At 47.4% G+C, this 18880-nt stretch overlaps 1 protein-coding gene across 1 annotated transcript; it reads right to left on the bottom strand.

Annotated features, from left to right (window-relative positions):
* Positions 1-4070: 4070 nt before the first annotated feature.
* On the bottom strand, positions 4071-6821 carry LOC136527854 (ADP-ribosylation factor GTPase-activating protein AGD12-like). Its single transcript, XM_066520704.1, has 9 exons — positions 6585-6821; positions 6352-6459; positions 6060-6144; positions 5833-5908; positions 5486-5649; positions 5086-5218; positions 4860-4976; positions 4659-4754; positions 4071-4560 (listed from the first exon to the last, which is right to left on the bottom strand). Exons 1-9 carry the CDS (start codon positions 6805-6807, stop codon positions 4279-4281), a joined length of 1284 nt encoding a protein of 427 aa, XP_066376801.1. The 5' UTR covers positions 6808-6821; the 3' UTR covers positions 4071-4278.
* Positions 6822-18880: the final 12059 nt, after the last annotated feature.

Genomic DNA, 18880 nt, shown 5'->3' with positions numbered 1-18880 from the left:
ACCGCGCCAGCGAGCGTGGGGCGTCTCGGGGACCTCTCCGGTGCGAAGGTGAAAAGATACGAAGGCTCCGTTGCAAAGTCGTTGTCTATAGAAATAGTACGTGTAGTGTTCACGTTATAGTAAGATAACGCGAGGGCATTTTTGCAAGAGTGCCAGCACGCGCGGTCTCCTCGTCGCGGGTCGCCTCCGCGCGTGAGCCACGTTGGGTCGAAATCGGTTTATTTTTTTCGTGGAAAATAGAAATAGCTTTTTATTTTAATTCTGAGCTGAAGTTTGATAATTAATATAAAATAATGTAGATATCCAAAAATTATAAAACTAATTTTGTTAGGTTCCCAAAAACATTGTCTACCTGTTAGTATAGTTAGTTCATACATATCTGTGTGGTTGCTAAGGAACATTAAAATAGTTGTGATGCTTAGTATTATTTCAACTAATAATTGTAGGAATTTTTGTGGTAAATTAGTGATAGCAAAAACCCTAAAACTTTTATAGTAGCTTCATTGTATTATTTTGTGCTCGCTGTAATTTTTGTAGCCCTGGAATAGACTACTTAATATGGTAGCTAAATACCCATTAAGGCTAAAGGAATAATGAAATGATATTGGTTTATAAAAGTGAAGCACTTGTTGGGTGAGCTTGAAATCTATTTGGTAGAGATAATGATTAGCTTAGTATCTTAGTCATTAGAGCTAACTTAGTATCTTAGCATGTGTATTCTTATTTTAAGAGTTGCTATTACCAAAATACCAAGTGTTGCATCATCATGCATGCATGTAGAGAACGAGTTGGTGGAGTTCGTGACCGCCAGAGAGCAGGAGTACAAGGAGGTGATCGAGGAGTACGAGGAGAAGGTTCTCGTACAGGAGAAAGCCCCATAGCCAACGACAACTGTCATAGCTGATAATCCACCTGCCCAAGGCAAGCCCCGGTGCATAACCTTTATTTTGAATAATCACTGGATATATATATGTGATGTGCATTTATGTTACATGATTTATATTAAAACTACATGCATAGATAAACCTACCTATGAGTCATACTAGTATAGGTCGAGTAGCTGCTATACTTAGGCTATCGGTAACGTGAGTAACCTGTCGTTACTCACAATAGGTGATTATTATTATTACTCTCATGATAAAATATTGAAAGGAAATGGAGACCAGGCAGGGATATGGTACGGGTATTGGTGGGTGTAATAGGTTGTGTCCCGCGGCCAACGAGGCATAGCTTGGTTACACTGTTTTCCCTGTCCGTGTTGGTTAACGACCGTCCGTTGCTGTGGATGGTAGTCAGGTCACAGACTTATTATCCTGAGCACATATTTGCTTATGGGAGCGAGAAGGCTCGTTGCTCTCTTATCATGGGTTCTGGCTCTTTCCAAATTGACTGATTGGAGGCGGGGATGGTGGAGGTCTAAGCACCACACTGAGTCCAGGACTCAGGAGTGGGGGCTTGGAGTCTAAGTTTGGATGGGGACTTGGACCCCTTGATAGGAGAGTGGTGGGTTGGTCTTGCTTGTGCCTGGGGTATAAGTGGGGTGTGTGTTTCAGGGGTACTCAGCTGTGATACATTGGTTCGTGAATCGCCGTATGATACGGTATAACTTGGCTATGGTCTAGCACCATAGTAAGAACTGGAAGATGAAAGGGGATGAATGGATCTGATTGCTCAACTCTTGCTTGAAAGTAGAACAGGTGCTTACATAGAATAGTTAGCTAATGAACTAATCATGACTGCTAATAAAACACATACATAAGGATTCACTACTAGTAATGCTTTTCGCTAAAAGAAAACCCAGCAAACCATAAAGCTTATCATATCCTTTAAAGTCGGGAAATTATTTCCACTAGTCGAGTAAGTATTACTACTTGTGTACTCAGGATTTATTTACTCCTGTTGCAGGTGTAGCTTGAGGAGTGGTTGTTGTGTGGATGATTCTTCTGGTGGGCATAGACGGATCCTTGTATCTTATCGTTAGATGTTTATTTCAATTCTGCTATTTAAATTTCGCACTCTGAACTTGGTATTGTAATAATGTATTTACGAGAACTCTTGTTGTATGAAATGGACTAAGTATTATAAACTCGTTCTTATTATTGGATTCTAGATAAAAAACGTGGATTGTTCGAGTTCTCTCTTGGGGTGTGCTCGATGGAACCGCATGGTGTAGCTTACTTTTGGGGTGCTTAGTGTCTTGTGGAAGACGAGCGTCTCCGAAAGCGTGTTATTTCGGATGGTTCTACCACATACTGCACTGCTCAGGGTGTTAGATCTAGAAAGTTTGGCTTAGATATGGATGTTAGATGGAATGCTACATATCTTATGCTTAAACACTTGCTTCCATATAAAAATATTTTTTCTGTGTTCCTCTACCCTCACTCCATCTCTGTCTGCTTCTGCTGCTGCTTGTGAGCTCTTAGCTTATTTGGACAGTGACAATGTCACTGCATATAAGAATGACTTTGATTTACTTCTCTGGTGGCGTAACCATAAACTAACATTTCTAGAACTTTCTATAATGGTTAGAGATATTATGTCTGTTCCTGTTTCTACTGTCTCTTCAGAATCATGTTTTAGCTTGACAGGAAGGATAATTGAAGAGCGACGACGACGATGCTTGTTGCTTGAAACTATAAAGATACTGACTTGCATAAAGGATTGGAAGTTAGAAGAAAAAAAGTTGCAACATGCTGTTGACAACCAAGAGTTAGAAGACTCATTCGAGAATTTCTATCTTGATGAAGATGCATCTGGGGCTGCTTCTGCTGGCACATCTGCATCTATGGCTTATGCTGGCATTTAGTGTCTGTGTGAGACTTGAGAGTGATCTGTTATCTGTATCTGAAACATTTGAATAATGGTTTAAGACTTAATTAAGAGCTGTGCTGCACTCTTTTTTCCTTTCTAGGGTTTCTCACAAGGGTGTGTTTTACCTAGAAAGATTTTTAATGAGGCATCATTGCACAAACAAGTCATTTATCTTTTAAATTCTCCTATGGCTATGTGTTAAGTGTTTGACAGTTCACAGATTGTTGTTTTGTTTGAGTTGTGACTTGTGATTTGTGAATGAATGAGAGAATTCAATCTCTGTAACTTTTCTGTGACAACAACTGTAAAATTTGATAAATGTTTGAAGAGTGTATTTTTTTAGGTGTTTTGAGGTCACCGGCCTGTGGGCTGGCACAGCCCGCAATTTTGCTCGAGCTCACCGGATCGGCACGGCATGAATTTTAGCTCGTAGTGCCGTGCTTGGGTCGAAGGCCAGGCACGAGGCACGGCCCGAAAGGCACGGCATGCCGTGCCAGCCCGACACCCTACGAGCCGTGCCTGGCCCTTGCCCATGCTGTGCCGTGCCGTGCCGAGGCAGGCCGGCCCTATGGCCATCTATAGGTGGCGAAAGGGAACCCGGCTGAATTTGCATAGGCACCGTCGTCTCGTCTTGCACGAGGATACGACCCTCGTGCCCCATCTTAGTCTTATTAGGACTGTGATCCCTTCCAGATCCACCACCAGTTGCAGGAGAAGCAGGAACCGGATGCGTGTCCTCCGTCAATCGCAACGACGGCTGCGTGCAATTGGAGGGGAGGGAGGAGATCGGGCGGCGCGTTTATCGGAGACGTGGACTGGCCAACGGTGGGCGGTGGCAAGAGGCCAGCCCAACCCCTTCCCTGCCCTTTGCTTTTATGGATGGAGGCCGCGTCGATTCGGACATGGAGTCCGTCCGCGGCACCAACTATACGTGGGCTGCTGGCGCGACCTGCGAGGATAGGCCGGCCCAGTTGGTAAGCCCACGGTGAGGTGCCCTCCTGCTCTCCGGCCTAATCTGCCTCCAGCCCACTACGCCGTCGATTTGCTAGGCTGATCTCTGGTCTCTGCACTCCGCCCCCGTCTCCGCCCCCGTCGACCCTGCCGTCTCCTGCCGGCGCCCGGCGGCCGTCACGAGTGCCGCCGATAACGACCCAACCACGGTCGATGAGCTCGCGGACCGTCTTCGTAACCTTGGGGTTAGTCCCCAAAGTCCAAAGATCACAAGCGACCTCATGTTCAGATTGTCAGGATGCCTGCAGTGTTTGAGAGTAATCTTTCATTGCTTTACGAGTCACTGAGTCCTCAAATTACAATTCTACTTAATTACTAAAATGATCCATCAGCATCACAGTCGCAAAGATAGTCTACAACACTGCAGGCATCCAGACAATCTCTGAAGATGACCAAGGACATCACGACTTATGTCACAAACATGAAACATGCATCACATATAGGTGAATTTGAATTCTACTGATTGAGAGGTATCCACTCCAGCTCCAGTTCTACCTCCCCGGATTCCACGTTCTGCAGCCTCAGAGAGACCTCCTGCTTGACCTTGCCACCGATCACATTGACGGCGCTGTCCCTTGCCAGCGCATTGTCAGGGGACTTGAGCCACCTGCCGATCTGCATGTCCGCGAGTAGGTCAGGGTCGCCAAACGCTGTAGCTGCACTGATCATCGGCTGCAGGTCAATCTCGGCATCACCCATTTTGTCATCCTTTGATAGCATGTCATGGTCGAACATTTGCTGGGTTGTGAAAGAGAGGAAAGGAGTTTGTTAGATGCTATTACTTCTGAATCTGAAGTTTATGGTTAACATGTTTGTAATAAGGAGTGTGGACTTACAAGCTTCAGAGGTCCGTACTGCTGAGGAACTGACAGCTTAAGCTCTTCATTCCAAACAGGATTCAGATTACGTTTAATCACAGAAGTCTTTGCTTTCTGCAGAGAGCAATGCTCATATCAACTGAAATGGTCTGAATGGGACAAGGATAAACAATCAGGAATGTTTCAGCTAGGATCAATCAATTTGGTGAAATGCAATACCTGTTGTCCTAGGGTCAGTACAACATAGGGGTCACTACTTATCAGGTCTCTTACAGCTAATTTAGTCCCTCTTATCACTTTAACTTTTAGTATTCCGATAAACTCAACCATTCCAGCCTGCAAAATATATGAATCAAAGGATGCTTAAAAGGGCATTGCGTCATTGAAGATCAAAATTGACTCTTTTATATAGCCAAATTTAACTAACAGTTAAGTCAAACTTTACCTCACTGTTGAAACTAGCAGAAAGAGAGACATTACTGCCCGTATGTTTCCGAGAGCCGGTAGCCTCTAAAGAGCCCTTATTAGAAACTAACCTTAGGCTTGGCTTCAGAAATTCTTGCAGCTCATACTTCGACCTGAGAGGTTGCAAAAACTACTCATGTTCAGCAGTTACTATATCAAGTACGTCTTTCTTTTGCATAGGACTGATCTATCATTCGTACTAAGCTCTTTAATTAGTGAAATTGTAAGGTGCAGATTAGCTATAGTGGTTGAGACAAAAGACAGCTTCTCATATTTTAAACTGAATGGCTAGCTAAATGTTGTCAAAAACTAAACTTACTGACTCTTAGCATCGTAATTTTTAATACTTCCCAAGCAAAATATTTGCTGATCTCAGGTACCTGATGAAATCAGCTCTCTCTTCCTGGCTAGAATCTCGATGCGGCTTGTGATAGCCCTCTGGCAGAAATGCTTCATATATAGCATTAGCATAAGAGTTTCCACCAACTTCTATCATGGAGTTGATATCATCATCTGCCCATTGATCTAGACTGACTGACAGCACCTGTGTCAAGCAGAAATTCGCTTCAACCAGAACATTCTTCAAGCTGCTACAGCGCATCATAATTTTGAAAAAGGAGTGACAAAAGTACATACAATCATCTAGCCATTTAAAATGTTTTGCTTCTACTCACATACACATACTAGAGCGCAAGAATTAACATTATTCATATTTGCAATGAATAACCTTTGAAACATGTGTCCCAAGGCTTCTGTGAACACCAGAGCATTTTAGACAAATGAATACTCCAATATTAGCTGATCTGCAGGAACAGAGTTAGTTATTCGCAAGGAGACAAGTAGTCAACGGATCAAAGATATTGATGTATGTAAGATTGAGCAATGACTATGCATAACATTGGGATTACCAAACAAAAAACCCTTACATATTGAAGTCAAGAGCAGAGTACTTACGCCCATTTGGGATCAGGTGCACTGCAGTCAGCACATATGCGGTTGTCGCTCTTTTGCAGCAACTCTCTGAGCTTCCTTGTCATATCTGATTTTGGGGTAAGGAACATGAGCTATGTTAGAGGCTTAGAGCAAGTGCTAACTGCTAAGAGATAGTATGTTTTGTTTCCGGTTAGCAAGTGATGTTGAGTAATCACACGCATATAACATGTGGCGTACGCATCACTGAATATAAGCGAATATTAACAGTGAAATTCTGAAGATTGGTAAGGAGGTCAATGCAGCTCTGCATCACCTGAGGCAGCCCTCCCGCTGTCAGCCCCGTATCTTCTGCTCATCTTCGCCGCATCGAAGCTCAGCCCTCCAACTACACGTCTACACCAGACACCAGTCCCCCTCAACACTGCAAGAGAAAATCCAGAGAAAGTGAGGGTAAGGCGTCAAGAATCAAGAACTATTCTTCCAGTCGAGTCGATTGAGGAAGACTCTCACCAAGTAACCAGGATGCAACTGAAAGAAGAGCAATACCTGAAGCTGAAGCGGCAAGAAATGGATTAGATGTCGACCAGCAGGCTGCAGTTCGCCTAGCTTCGTGCCGGGGTTTGGATCTCCAGAATTTCTCCGCTGCGCTTTCCAAGGGAATTGTCTGCCATGAGCAGAGCACAGGAGCGGGGGCGTCTGTTTGGTCGCCTTCGTAATTCACTAATCTTTGGACTTTTGGACTTTGGAGCTCAGCCACAGAACATACCATACCATATGATGTGGACCCGGGCGAAACCAGTGGGGCTGTGGGAGTGCGCTGTCGGCAAAGGGAATGGGTTTAGGCCCTCCACAACGTGGAGGAGCGGTGCTCAAAAGAATATTTGGGTTCCATAAGCAGTAACTGGCGTCGACCTAAAATGTTGCAGGATGGAGCTTCACTTTCAGAATTCTTCAAGTATGCAAAGCCAGACATTAAAATTATTTTAAAAACCCTCAACAGTCTATACTGCTGCAATGCAGCAAGAAGAAATGGGACTGGAGCAGCCACATAGCAGGCATCGGCGCAAGTAGTTACGTCGCTCCTCATTTTTTTGGAACTGGCACCACTAGCTGCAGCACGTGAAGTGACTCTTCAATCATCTCTCTTGTTCTGGCACCACTCGAGCCCCACGCTGTGGAGGGCCTTAGGTTCACAGGGAACTGAAGAGCGGGAACTGAAGAGTGAAGAGCTTGACCTTTTTAGGGTAGCATAGTTTTTGTCTGTTCTACCGAAACTTGCGGTTCAATTAACCCTACAACATAGCCTGACCAGTACAGAAGGTCTAGAGAAAAATTACTGCATAGTCCATTATTTGCTGAAAAGATAAAATAAGGAGAAATTTTACGATGGGGAGAAAATATGGGCCATTTATATGACGAAATCGAATTGTGTAAAAATAGAAGGTACACATATAAAAGTATCTAGAAATACCAAATAGATAGGGACAGTACTAAAAATATGTGTGACCAATACTAAAATAGGTATAGCAATTTCGGATTTTCCCTATATTTATTTATTCTGAATAAGAGTAGATCAGTAATTTTAGAATCATCATTGAAGGGCAAATTGAGATTTTCCATCCATCTCTATCAAGCAAACTTATCGAGCTGCTGCTGATAAGCCACAGAGAGAAAGTGGTACTGGGGATATGCATCACCCGATGCTAGGATGTGATGGCACCGTAAGCGGACGAGGGGGACAGGGAATGGATAAGATTGGAGGTCTAGATTTATATAGAGTGGAGGCTGGCACCCGTACGTACGGACCAGGGCTAGCATGCAGATACTCGCGCCTACTTCGCGTAGGCACGCTGCTACGCCCGCCCGTATGTGTGTGCCTGCTTGGCTTGGGGCCCACGTCACTCCTTGTCCTCCACCGCTCCGTCTCCCGTGCCGCTCCGTCTTAATCTGCACCCTCACGGTTTTCTATGTGTGCCGCTGGTGCCTCTCCATACCCACACGCACGTAGGCGGGCCCTACAGCTATAGAAGGCGGCCGGTATAGATAGGTCCTACTGCAACATGTGTAACACCAGATCTACTTTTGTAATATCTAGAGGGAACATTTGCAACATACGTCCGAAAATAGTTGAAACACTTGCAACATATGTCTGAAACACGAGGAAAACACGTGTGTAGCCATTGCAAAACATATGCAACATCTAGATGAAACACTTGCAATATATGTGTGAAAAATATACAACATCCGGATAAACACACTTGCAACATAATTAAGTGTGAAACATATGCAACATCCAGATAAAACTCTTGCAACATACGTCTAAAAATGGCCGAAACATTTGGAACAGACACTTGCGACATACGTGTATAGCCATTGCAACATATACAACATCCCGATCTACTTTTGCAACATCCACATAAAACACTTGCAACATACGTATGAAACACCTGAAACACACGCTTGCAACATGCGCTTTTTAGCGCAACATCTTATTGTTGCTTGGGCGAATTGAGCTCGTCGACGCGGAGCTCGACGCTGGCATGAAGCTCAATGCCATGGAGGTCGCCAGTGCGGAGCTCATCGGCGGCGTAGAGCTTGCCGGTAACACGCGGCTCACCGGCGGCTGTGCGAGCAGAGCTCAGTGGGGCGGTTGATGCCGGCGAAAAGGCTCAAGCTACGACGAGCTGAGGAAGCCGATAGGGTGGTCGGTTTGGACAGAGGTTGCATGGAGTAGGGCGCTTGGAGGCACTAGAGCTAGCAGTGGCCGCGGAAGCTGGGCGGGCGGCCATGGCGCTTGGTGCCTACGCTCTCGAGCAGAGCGAGAGGGAGAGGAGCAAGGGCGAGCAAATGGGAGAGGGAGAGAGAGCACCGGCTCGGTCTCCACACTTGCGCGAACCCGAGGTGGCGAGCAGAGGCACGAATGGAGCATGGCAGCCATGCGTCGGTCGTGTTCCGTCCTGGACATCCTTCCTCTCCCTTATGCTTTGAATGGAGAGATGGAGGATAGAGAGATGAGATAGAACCGAAAATGATATTCGTGTGGTGGGTAAAATACGTGGACACCGTAAGGCCACATAGCGTCCGGCGCATAGATGAGAGATGGATGCCCACAGTGGAGCATTATCATACCGTTATGTATAAACTTAGCCGAGCCCAGGGTTTGATTCCCATATGGCATTGTTCTTTTGCATGGCGTACATATATTTCAGCTCTATTGAGTATTTAAGGATTTCATAATCATAGGACAGATCTAAATAGTTAAAGCTAAGGGCGCATTCAAACCATTCAGGCAATCTGGCTACCATGTACCATCCCTACTAGTCCCAAAAATGATGATGATGGCTTCATACTAAGTCAAATGCCTTAAATTTTGACAAAATTTGCATGAAAAGATGCTTATATTTTATCATATTTAATAAGCATCATTAGATTTTTATCAAATATATTTTGATAGCATGCATACTTGAAGTCATTAATTCCCAGGTAAAAAACATTAGACATTCCAATTATTATTTTTATATAAGCCTGATCAAATTTAAATAGTTTAACTTAGGATAAACCTATAATTGTGTTGTTTCTAGGATAGAGATTCTAGTAAATAAACCCATCAGTACTTTACCAATTCATACCATTTACCTACCAACTTATACCATTTATGGGGAAAAAAGTTAAAGTACAGGATTGTTGTTGGCGAAGGTATGTTTATCTCCATCATATGCATTTTTATCTGCAAACCCTAAAATATAATTTTAAAAATGTCATCAACCTTTTCATATCATAAGCCCTTGTCGCTTGAACGTTAAACACTAATTTGTTTTCTCGAACACGCACTTAGACGTGTGGTTCACTAAACACTAGCGCAATCAAACCTACGATCGCTAACCCTGTGTGGGCTAGTAAAGCAAGTTCCGAGAATTTGAGAAGACTGACACACAAGAAGGATCTGGCAGAATAGTTTGGCTCAAAAAAGATTTAATCTCCAAAAAAGATGCTGCACTTTCTATACCAGTTGCATCCTGCGCCGAAGGTTCGATGGAGATCATTACATAGAGCTATTGTTCAGGTACGGACCTCATCAGAGTTCGACCGTTGCATAACAGCAAATCTTTCAGCTCCCAGATGAAGGTCCATGCAATTTTGTTAACGAGGATAGCTACTCACGGTCCTCGCTCAGTCGCTCGTGTAAGGGCCTGTTTAGTTTCCAAAAATTTTTACGTAGTATTCATCATATCGAATCTTACGGCACATGCATGGAGTACTAAATGTAGACGAAAAAAAATTAATTGTACAGTTGGGTGAAAAATCACGAGACAAAACTTTCGAACCTAATTAGTCCATAATTAGACACTAATTGCCAAATACAAACGAAAGTGCTACAGTAGCCAAAACCTAAAAAATTTTGCATCTAAACACGCCCTAATTTGGTCGCCCAACCTAGCTGCCCTAGGAGCAAGTCCTAGCCCGAAAGTCCGGGTACGATCTCAGTTAAGGATGGCAATGGGTAAATTCCCATCGGGTATGGCCACCCCAGACTCATCCCCGCCATAAAAATTTGGTACCGTCAGAATACCCATACCCATTATGGGTGGGGAATTTTCCCCGTACCCATACTCGGCCGGATAAATCATACCCGGCGGGTCACCCGTACCCGTCAATAATTTATTCACGCACATGAAAATCAACAATTCAACAGCAACCGCCACTAACCAGAGCATATAAAATTAGACAAATAATAGCATATAATAATATCTTCTGCAATCAGCAGTCACATTACACCATCACACAAGTCATTCTGTCATAAATCATTATATTACATAGCCAAAAGGGGTACATAAATAAATCTCCAAGTTCATTGCAGTGAACATATGTAGGACAACAATTCAACAAACATGATGGTCGCTTGCAAGTGCAAAGAATATGATATGAAGGGGATTAGGGGAAGGGGAACATGGCAATCACCGTTCTTGCTCGAGTTGCTCCGTCGTCGGCATGGCGTGGCGAGTTCCTGGCGCTTCGATGCGATGCGAATACACGAGACGTCGAGACGAGGTCACGAGGGATGGGCGGGCAGCGTAGTTTTTTTCGGCGGCGGGACCGCGGGAGGCCAGGCGTCGAGCGTCCCTCGAGCGATCAAGGGCTCCAGTGGCCAAGTCGCCAGGTGGGATCGGCGGGTGAACCTGGGGTTTTACATGGGCTGTTGGGCTTATTTAGTTTTGGGTCGGGTATTTTTCACCCATGGGTAAACAGGTACGGAGATTGCTGGAACATACCCATACCCCGCGTACCCAATGGGTGAAGGGTTTGGTCTATTTACGTACCCGTGGGTAGTGTGTTTAGTCCATATTTAGACCCTAATGGAGTAAATACCCATCGAGTATCGGGTCGCGGGTCCCCATTGCCATCTTTAATCTCAGTACGAGATAATATTCCAGCTTGTATCCAGGTTCTGGTGATCAAAGATTTGGCATTAGTTATTGTGTAATGGAGTTTACTTCATGTTCAAAAAAGATCTTCGCTTGAATCAAGACAAAGAATAGATTCGTGAGACCTATAACTTACTAGAATCAAGAACCATGCAATTTTTCTTGTCGAACGAATGGTCTATTGGTCTTTTAGTTATCATCATGAACTTTAGTTTTGAACCTATATTGAGTTTATTTTCTTGGTGCGTGTATTTGTTTTCGGAACTGCTGGTGCTCAGATGTCCGATCGGATACCGATCCATCGAACGGTACCATGGATCGGGCCGATTCGTTTCCCGTGCACGCCTAGACTCCGCACCCGTGCCAACAAGCCCCCTGCTAGTGCCTGCTTTTCGCGTGCCCACGTGGGGGTCCACGCCGTGGGGGCCGCTCGCGCCCCCTTCCGCTTCTCATGCGCATCCCGTGTGCAACATCTGATCTACTTTTGAAATATTCATATGCAAAACTTGCAACATACGTCTGAAGACAGATAAAATACTTAAAACATGCATCTGAAACACTTGCAAAAACACTTAAAATATGCATATGAAACACTTGCAAAATCACTGGAAAACCATTGCAAAACACTCAACATCCAGATAAAATACTTGCAACAAATGTGTCGGTGTTTTGTCACCCGATGAGTAAATTTATATGTATGTCGCGCTGTTCTAGAAAGACGATGGTAGCATCCAAAGACATAAGGAGTTATACTAGTTCAGGCCTGAACCCTACGTCCAGTCTCAGAGATAGTCCGAGTGCGTGTTCCTCGGTTGAATGCTATAAAGTTCTTACAATGGGGTATATGCAAGAATAGTGAAAGAGGTAGGAGAGTGGAGAGGGACTGCCCGAATGAAATCTCGAGAGCCCATCCCCTTGGAAGGGTACCCTAGTGTCGGGTACCATAGAAAGGCCCCCCCTAAGCAAGAACCGAAAAAATCGCTTAGACCTTGTAAAAATCGAAGCCAAGAGACAACCACTAGCAAACCCCCACCTTATTCGAGGCTCGGCTGGACCGCCCGGCCCACCTCGAACAATATCCAGGCTTACCCGAAGCGGGCTTAGCCTAGAACAAAACCACGAGGCCTCGAACGAGGTACCGATTCTCCGCCTCGCCCGAGGCCCCGCGCCACAAGGCCTCGGATGAGGTACCAATTCTCCGCCTCGCCCGAGGCCCCACGCGTAAGGCCTCGAACGAGGTACCAATTCTCTGACTCGCCCGAGGCCCCGCGCGTAAGGCCTCGGACGAGGTACTGATTCTCCGACTCGCCCGAGGCCCCACGCCACAAGGCCTCGGACGAGGTATCGATTCTCCGACTCGCTCGAGGCCCCGCACACAAGGCCTCGGACGAGGTACCAATTCTCCTACTCATTCGAGGCCCCGCGCGTAAGGCCTCGGATGAGGTATTGATTCTCTGACTCGCCCAAGGCCCCACACCACGAGGCCTTGGATGAGCACCTAGTTACCGACTCGCTCGAGGCCGGCTCGGCACCAACCCCGTCACCTCCACCTTGACCGACTTCTCTGATGGGACGTCATATCCAATTAACGCGTCCAACCACTCCCACGACGTCAGCCGAACGACGGCATAATACAACGGAGTGGCCGACGAGACGGGAGTCACATCGACGCCATGCCGTCCGGGACAGGACGGGGCAGGGGTTACCGGCCGCTGTGCTCGACACTATGCCCTCGGCTGACACATGTGCTGCACTATGCTGCCTAAACCCTGCTCCGACGACAGCGCGGCATGGAAAGTCAAGTCCGGGTCCCTGTTGCCTCGGAATCAACGTACAAAACCAACTGCTCCCTCCGAGCCTCGGCTATCTGCTTCCGGGCTCCTGTAGCCTTAGGACTCGCGCCTACCGAGCCCCCCACAATGGTTCTGCCTCGGCACCGACTGGGCCTCGGCTCTCTACGTTGTCAGCACTCTGGGACCGGCACGTCGTCTACAGTATGCGCCATGCCCTGCGTCAAGCTGCAGGAGCCCCCATGTCATGTACAGGGCCAAGCTCCTATAGCCTCAGAATCAGCACACCCGTGCCGTCGCATCTACCTAGCCTCAGCTCTCCGCGCCGATCAAACATATAGTGACTAGCATTCCTCCAATAGAAGAAGGCACGCATGCCACCATAGGAGCTCCCACGTCGCACAGGATCAGGCGTGACCGGCGCATCGCTCCAGTGCACCGAGGACAAGGCCGCTCCACCGACCATGCCGCCACAGTGATGAGCTGTAGGGCTCGGACATACCGCCTCTACTCACAACACGCCATGTAGCATATACATGTACTGCCCCTGTGCCTCCCTTCGACTATAAAAGGGAGTGACCGGGGCCACTTCTAAAGGGGAGACACAGGTGCAAGCAATGCACAACGCTCTATAACACACACGCTTCCTCACTACAAGAGATCAACATCTCAAGCAACCCACGCCACTCCATGTAGAGACCTAGGACTAGCTCCCTCTCTCGCTCAGCTTGTAAGCCCCTACTACAAGCACCTCGATGCAAGGAATACAAGATCGCTCTCTCAGACTAGACGTAGGGCACCTATTGCCTGAACCAGTATAAACCTTGTGTCTCTTTGCATCACCATCCGGGATTAGGGGCACACAGTACACTTTCACTAGTCAGTTGAGGATCCGCCAGACCCAAAACACCGATAGTTGGCGCGCCAGGTAGGGGAACATACTGCGTGTTAGCTTAATCATCCCAACAAGTTTTAGATGGTAGACCCCATGCAACCACTACGTCTCGGCACGGTGATCTGGTTTGGAAGCCTAGAGTTCATGTCTCTAGGATATGAGTATGATATGGTACTCCTCCCATCCAGAGCCCCACCAACCGACGACGACATCACGCACCAGCAGCCTAGGCGTAGGTGGCGCCTAGGCCGCTGCTCTCGTCACGCTCGCTAGGCACGACGTGGGCGGGACCACCCTGACACTGTGCAAGCTCAGGGCGACGCACCGCGCTCTGCCAGTATCCCGTACCTGGCTGTTGGTACAGAGTCCCTGGCTAGGGACCTATCTAGCTTAAGCCTAGCCAAGGGAAAGACGCTGGTGGCACGGTGTGACGCCCTGTCATCAAGCTCTGCCCCGCCACCTCCTGAGGAGTCGACTCCAGTGGAGCGGGGCCCAGCGACAACATCATCCCCATACCCCTTTGGGTTGGGCAATGCCACCGCCGCCTACCAACGTTTTGCCCTTGACCTTATTGCCACAACCCCGACCACACCCACGCTGACTCCTCGGAGGAGGATGAGGCGTGGGCTAGAGCGGACTTCTCCGAGCTTTGCGACCCTAAAGCCATGCGCCGCTTTATGGCTATGAGCGACTACTACTTCAGCTACTCCGACTCTGATGACGAAGGCACTCAGGATCCATGATTCTCTTTTCAAATAGGATCCCAATCACAGACATTACAGATTACAACAGTTTATTCAAATATATACATCAGAGTAAAGATAGCGAAAGTCTTAAGATAACATAGTTTACAAACCAGTTATTTTCAAACTTACATTACCATAAGTGTCATACAACCATAGTAGCAGGATAATATTACATTAACATTATTTATCATACAAACTAGTGCCTTGTCCAAAGGCCATTCATCACTCCTTATCGTCATTGACTTCAAACATAGACATGCAGCAGAGACCAAAACAAGCCTACGCATGCGACTCACCTGCAACAAGGGTTAACAAACCCAGAGTACAAAAGTACTCAACAAGACTAACCCAATGTAAAGGGGTGTAAGACTTTTTGATATGCAGGGGTTGGAACAAGGTAAGGATGTAGCAAGATTCAAAAGTTCTTTGCCAAAAGCTTACTATTCTTATTCTGTTTTCAAGTTTTACCCCTAAGTTCTTTTAGTTCATTATCTCAACTAAATGTACATTTCCCATATTCCATCCCTTCTCATTCCATTCTTTTCTCATATTTTAGTAATTCACCAGTCCTGCATTGCTTATGTAATGAATCGAGTCTCCATATCTGCGGAGCACTGGCAATTTGAATTGATTCAAGTCCTAGCTGGGGATTCCTTATCACACGACATATGTAGAACTTAATCTTGCATATATCAACCTTGCTACCAGATCCTCCTATACTAAGCCGTCTCCATGCCACCAAAGAGCACAACACACCTCAAATCCGGCCACATTCTAGCCACGAGGGTACACGCTACTCCCGCCATCTCTCCACTCCTAGTGCGTGGGCATTCATCTTAGTATCAGATTAGCCGAAGTAGGCTTACCGAAGTATGTGACCAGTACTACAAAGTGTCTTATTCAGAAGATCCACAATGAGTGGCCTTTAAGCGACATAGTCGGCAACATTACCCAACATTCAAGATAAGTCACCCGACCAGTCTCTAGTTCATTCTACCTTCTTTCTTTCTTTGGCCAGAATGCCATCTTTGATTGTATCGAAACTTTTACTTTGAAAGCCTACCATAAAGCATACTAAGCATTCTACGCCTTTGTAAATGAAATCATCTTTAAGGATGGTAAACAATTAACAAGGTAGGCAATGCATCAAGTAGGTGACATTTGGCATAATCAACTTAATGCAATAGGTAACATAGGTGATAAACTTTTCAAAGTAAACAAGGTAAGGGTTTAATGCATAAACCGGGGCTTATCTTCGTTGATGATCTTAGGTTTCGGATCAGTACCACAATTATCGAATCCCGTGATGACCGGGGATTCATCTAGAACTTGCTCAACTAGAATCGTTTCACTCTCGGGTTCTACATGAAATGATAACATATGCTTTTAACATGATGATAATGTAAACATGATGCTTTCATGGTACATGAAATGTAAAAACACCTCGAATACGACTTTCCTTCACGGTACAGTTGCAAGCCAACAAAACCAACTTGCAATCCTACCGTCATGAACCACACATGTGACTTGACCAAATGAATCTTGAAACCCTACTGGTCACAAAACATGACCAAAACAAGATTCAACACTAATGCTTTGCAATGCATATGATGACATGTCAAATTTTAGTGCTAGGTCAAAACACCAGAGGTGTTACACACGGCGAGCTCCGAGACCTCCTCGAGACCACCACGGTACAGCAGGCTAAAAGTTCCGCCTCTCGACGGCGTGGGGGTGCCTCAGAACTACCCATGGCACTGCCTCAGTAGGATAGAGAGGCCTCGGTTCATCCCGAGCCTCCTCAGGCACAGAATGCCAACAAGGCCCTCTCGGTGCACGACTGCCTCAGCGACCGATGCGAGGCGCAAGGTGACCACGATGTGGTCAGCAGGCGATGGCGCCACGACAACGATGGGCCTGCTCGAGGCTACCACCCGCACCAAGGCGGTCGCTACGATAGTGGGGAGGACCGCAGTCCTTCTCCTAGGCCACCTGGCCCTCGAGTCTTCAGCAAGGCCATCCGCGGCGCTCACTTCTTGGCCTGGTTTTGGCAACCGGCCAACCTCACAAAGTACAGCGGTGAGACCAACCCCGAGCTATGGCTGGCTGATTACCATGTCACTTGTCAGCTAGGTGGCGCGGACGATGACCTACTTATCATCCACAACCTTCCCTTGTTCCTATCAGACTCGACGCAAGCCTGGCTCAAACACCTCCCTCCCTTACAGATCAACAACTGGTGCAACTTGGTAAAGGTCTTCGTCAGGAATTTCTAGAGCACATACGTGTGCCCTGGGAACTCCTGGGACCTCAAGAGTTGTCGCTAGAGGCCGGACGAGTCTCTCTGAGACTTCATCCGACGCTTCTCCAAGCAATGTACCGAGTTGCCCAGCGTCAGCGACTCAGAAATTGTCCAGGCGTTCCTCTCCGGCACCTCCTGCTGAGACCTGGTCTGGGAGTTAGGCCAGAATGTACCAACCATGGCGGCCGCCCTCCTCGACATCGCCACCAACTTCGCCATGGGTGAAGAGGCTGTCGGTGCCATCTTCCCCGATAATGACACCAAGGGGAAGCGGAGGGATGAGGCCCCCAGGGCCTCGGCCCCCCACCTCCCCAAGAAAAAGAAAAAGGGTCACCAGGGGAAGTAGGAGGTCCTTGAGACCGATCTAGTCAAGGCCGTAGGTCACAAGAATCCCCGAGGCCCCACCAGAGGCCCTAGGCTCTTCAACGACATGCTTAAGAAGCCCTGCCCTTACCACCAGGGCCCGATGAAGCACACCCTCGAAGAGTGCACCATGCTCCGGTGTTACTACGCCAAGCTTGGGCTCCCCAATGACGATGCTAAGAAGAAGGGCACCAGCAATAGGGACAACGACAAGGATGATGGGTTCCCCGAGGTGGACAATGCCTTCATGATCTTTGGCAGACTTTCAGCATGCCTCACGGCGTGTCAGCAAAAGAAGGAGCATTGGGAGATCTTCTCAGTTAAGGTGGCCACTCCCCGGTACCTCGACTGGTCTCAGAAGGCGATCACCTTTGATTGGGATGACCACCCCAATTATGTCCCAAACCTCGAGTAGTACCCCCTCATTGTTGACCCAATCATCGGCAACATCTGGCTCACCAAGGTGTTGATGGACGGAGGCAGCGGTCTCAACATCCTCTACGCCAATACCCTAGAGCTCCTGGAGCTCAACCAGTCATGGCTTCAAGGCAATGCCACGCCCTTCCACGGCATCGTGCCAGAGAAACGCACGTGACCCCTCGGGCGCATCGACTTGCCCGTCTGCTTCGGCACTCCCTCCAACTACCGCAAGGAGGTCCTCACCTTCAAGGTGGTTGAGTTCAAGGGGACCTATCATGTCATCCTAGGGTGCCCGTGTTACACCAAGTTCATGGCGATCCCCAACTACACCTACCTCAAGCTCAAGATGTCGGGCCCCAACAACGTCATCACTGTCGAGTCCACGTATGAGCATGCATACGACTACGACGTCAAATGCATCGAGTACGCCGAGGCTCTCATGGAGGCCGAGACTCTAATCGTCAACCTCGACCGACTTGGTAGCGAGGCGCCTGACTCCAAGCATCATGCTGAGACTTTCGAGCCCACAGAGGCCGTCAAGCTCATCCTGGTCAACCCCACCTGCTCCAACGACTGAGCATTGAGGGTCGGCGCCACCCTCGACAGCAAATAGGAAGCCGTGCTCATCGACTTTCTTCGTGCAAATGCCGATGTATTCGCATGGAGTCCCTCGGACATGCCGAGCATACCAACAGAGGTCGCCGAGCATGCCTTGGACATCTAGGCCGACTCTAGACCGGTGAAGCAGCGCCTACACCGATTCGACAAGGAAAAGCGCAGGGCCATCGGCGAGGAGGTGCAGAAGCTTTTGGTGGCCAGATTCATCAAGGAAGTGTCCCATCTAGAGTGGTTAGCTAATCTCGTATTAGTTAAGAAGAAAAATGGGAAGTGGAGGATGTGTAT

Source organism: Miscanthus floridulus, chromosome 19 (assembly GCF_019320115.1).
Source record: "Miscanthus floridulus cultivar M001 chromosome 19, ASM1932011v1, whole genome shotgun sequence".
Taxonomy (NCBI): domain Eukaryota; kingdom Viridiplantae; phylum Streptophyta; class Magnoliopsida; order Poales; family Poaceae; genus Miscanthus; species Miscanthus floridulus.
The sequence above is the reverse complement of the archived record's forward strand: the minus strand, read 5'-3'. Positions and strand labels throughout refer to the sequence as shown.

Bases quoted from the DNA above. Each gene is read 5' to 3' on its own strand.
- LOC136527854 (XM_066520704.1), bottom strand. From the start codon at position 6,807: ATGGTATGTTCTGTGGCTGAGCTCCAAAGTCCAAAAGTCCAAAGATTA. The intron at 6,145-6,351 runs GTGATGCAGAGC...CCCCAAAATCAG, and splicing joins CAGCGGGAGGGCTGCCTCAG to ATATGACAAGGAAGCTCAGA. The intron at 4,977-5,085 runs GTAAAGTTTGAC...TATATTTTGCAG, and splicing joins CTGCTAGTTTCAACAGTGAG to GCTGGAATGGTTGAGTTTAT.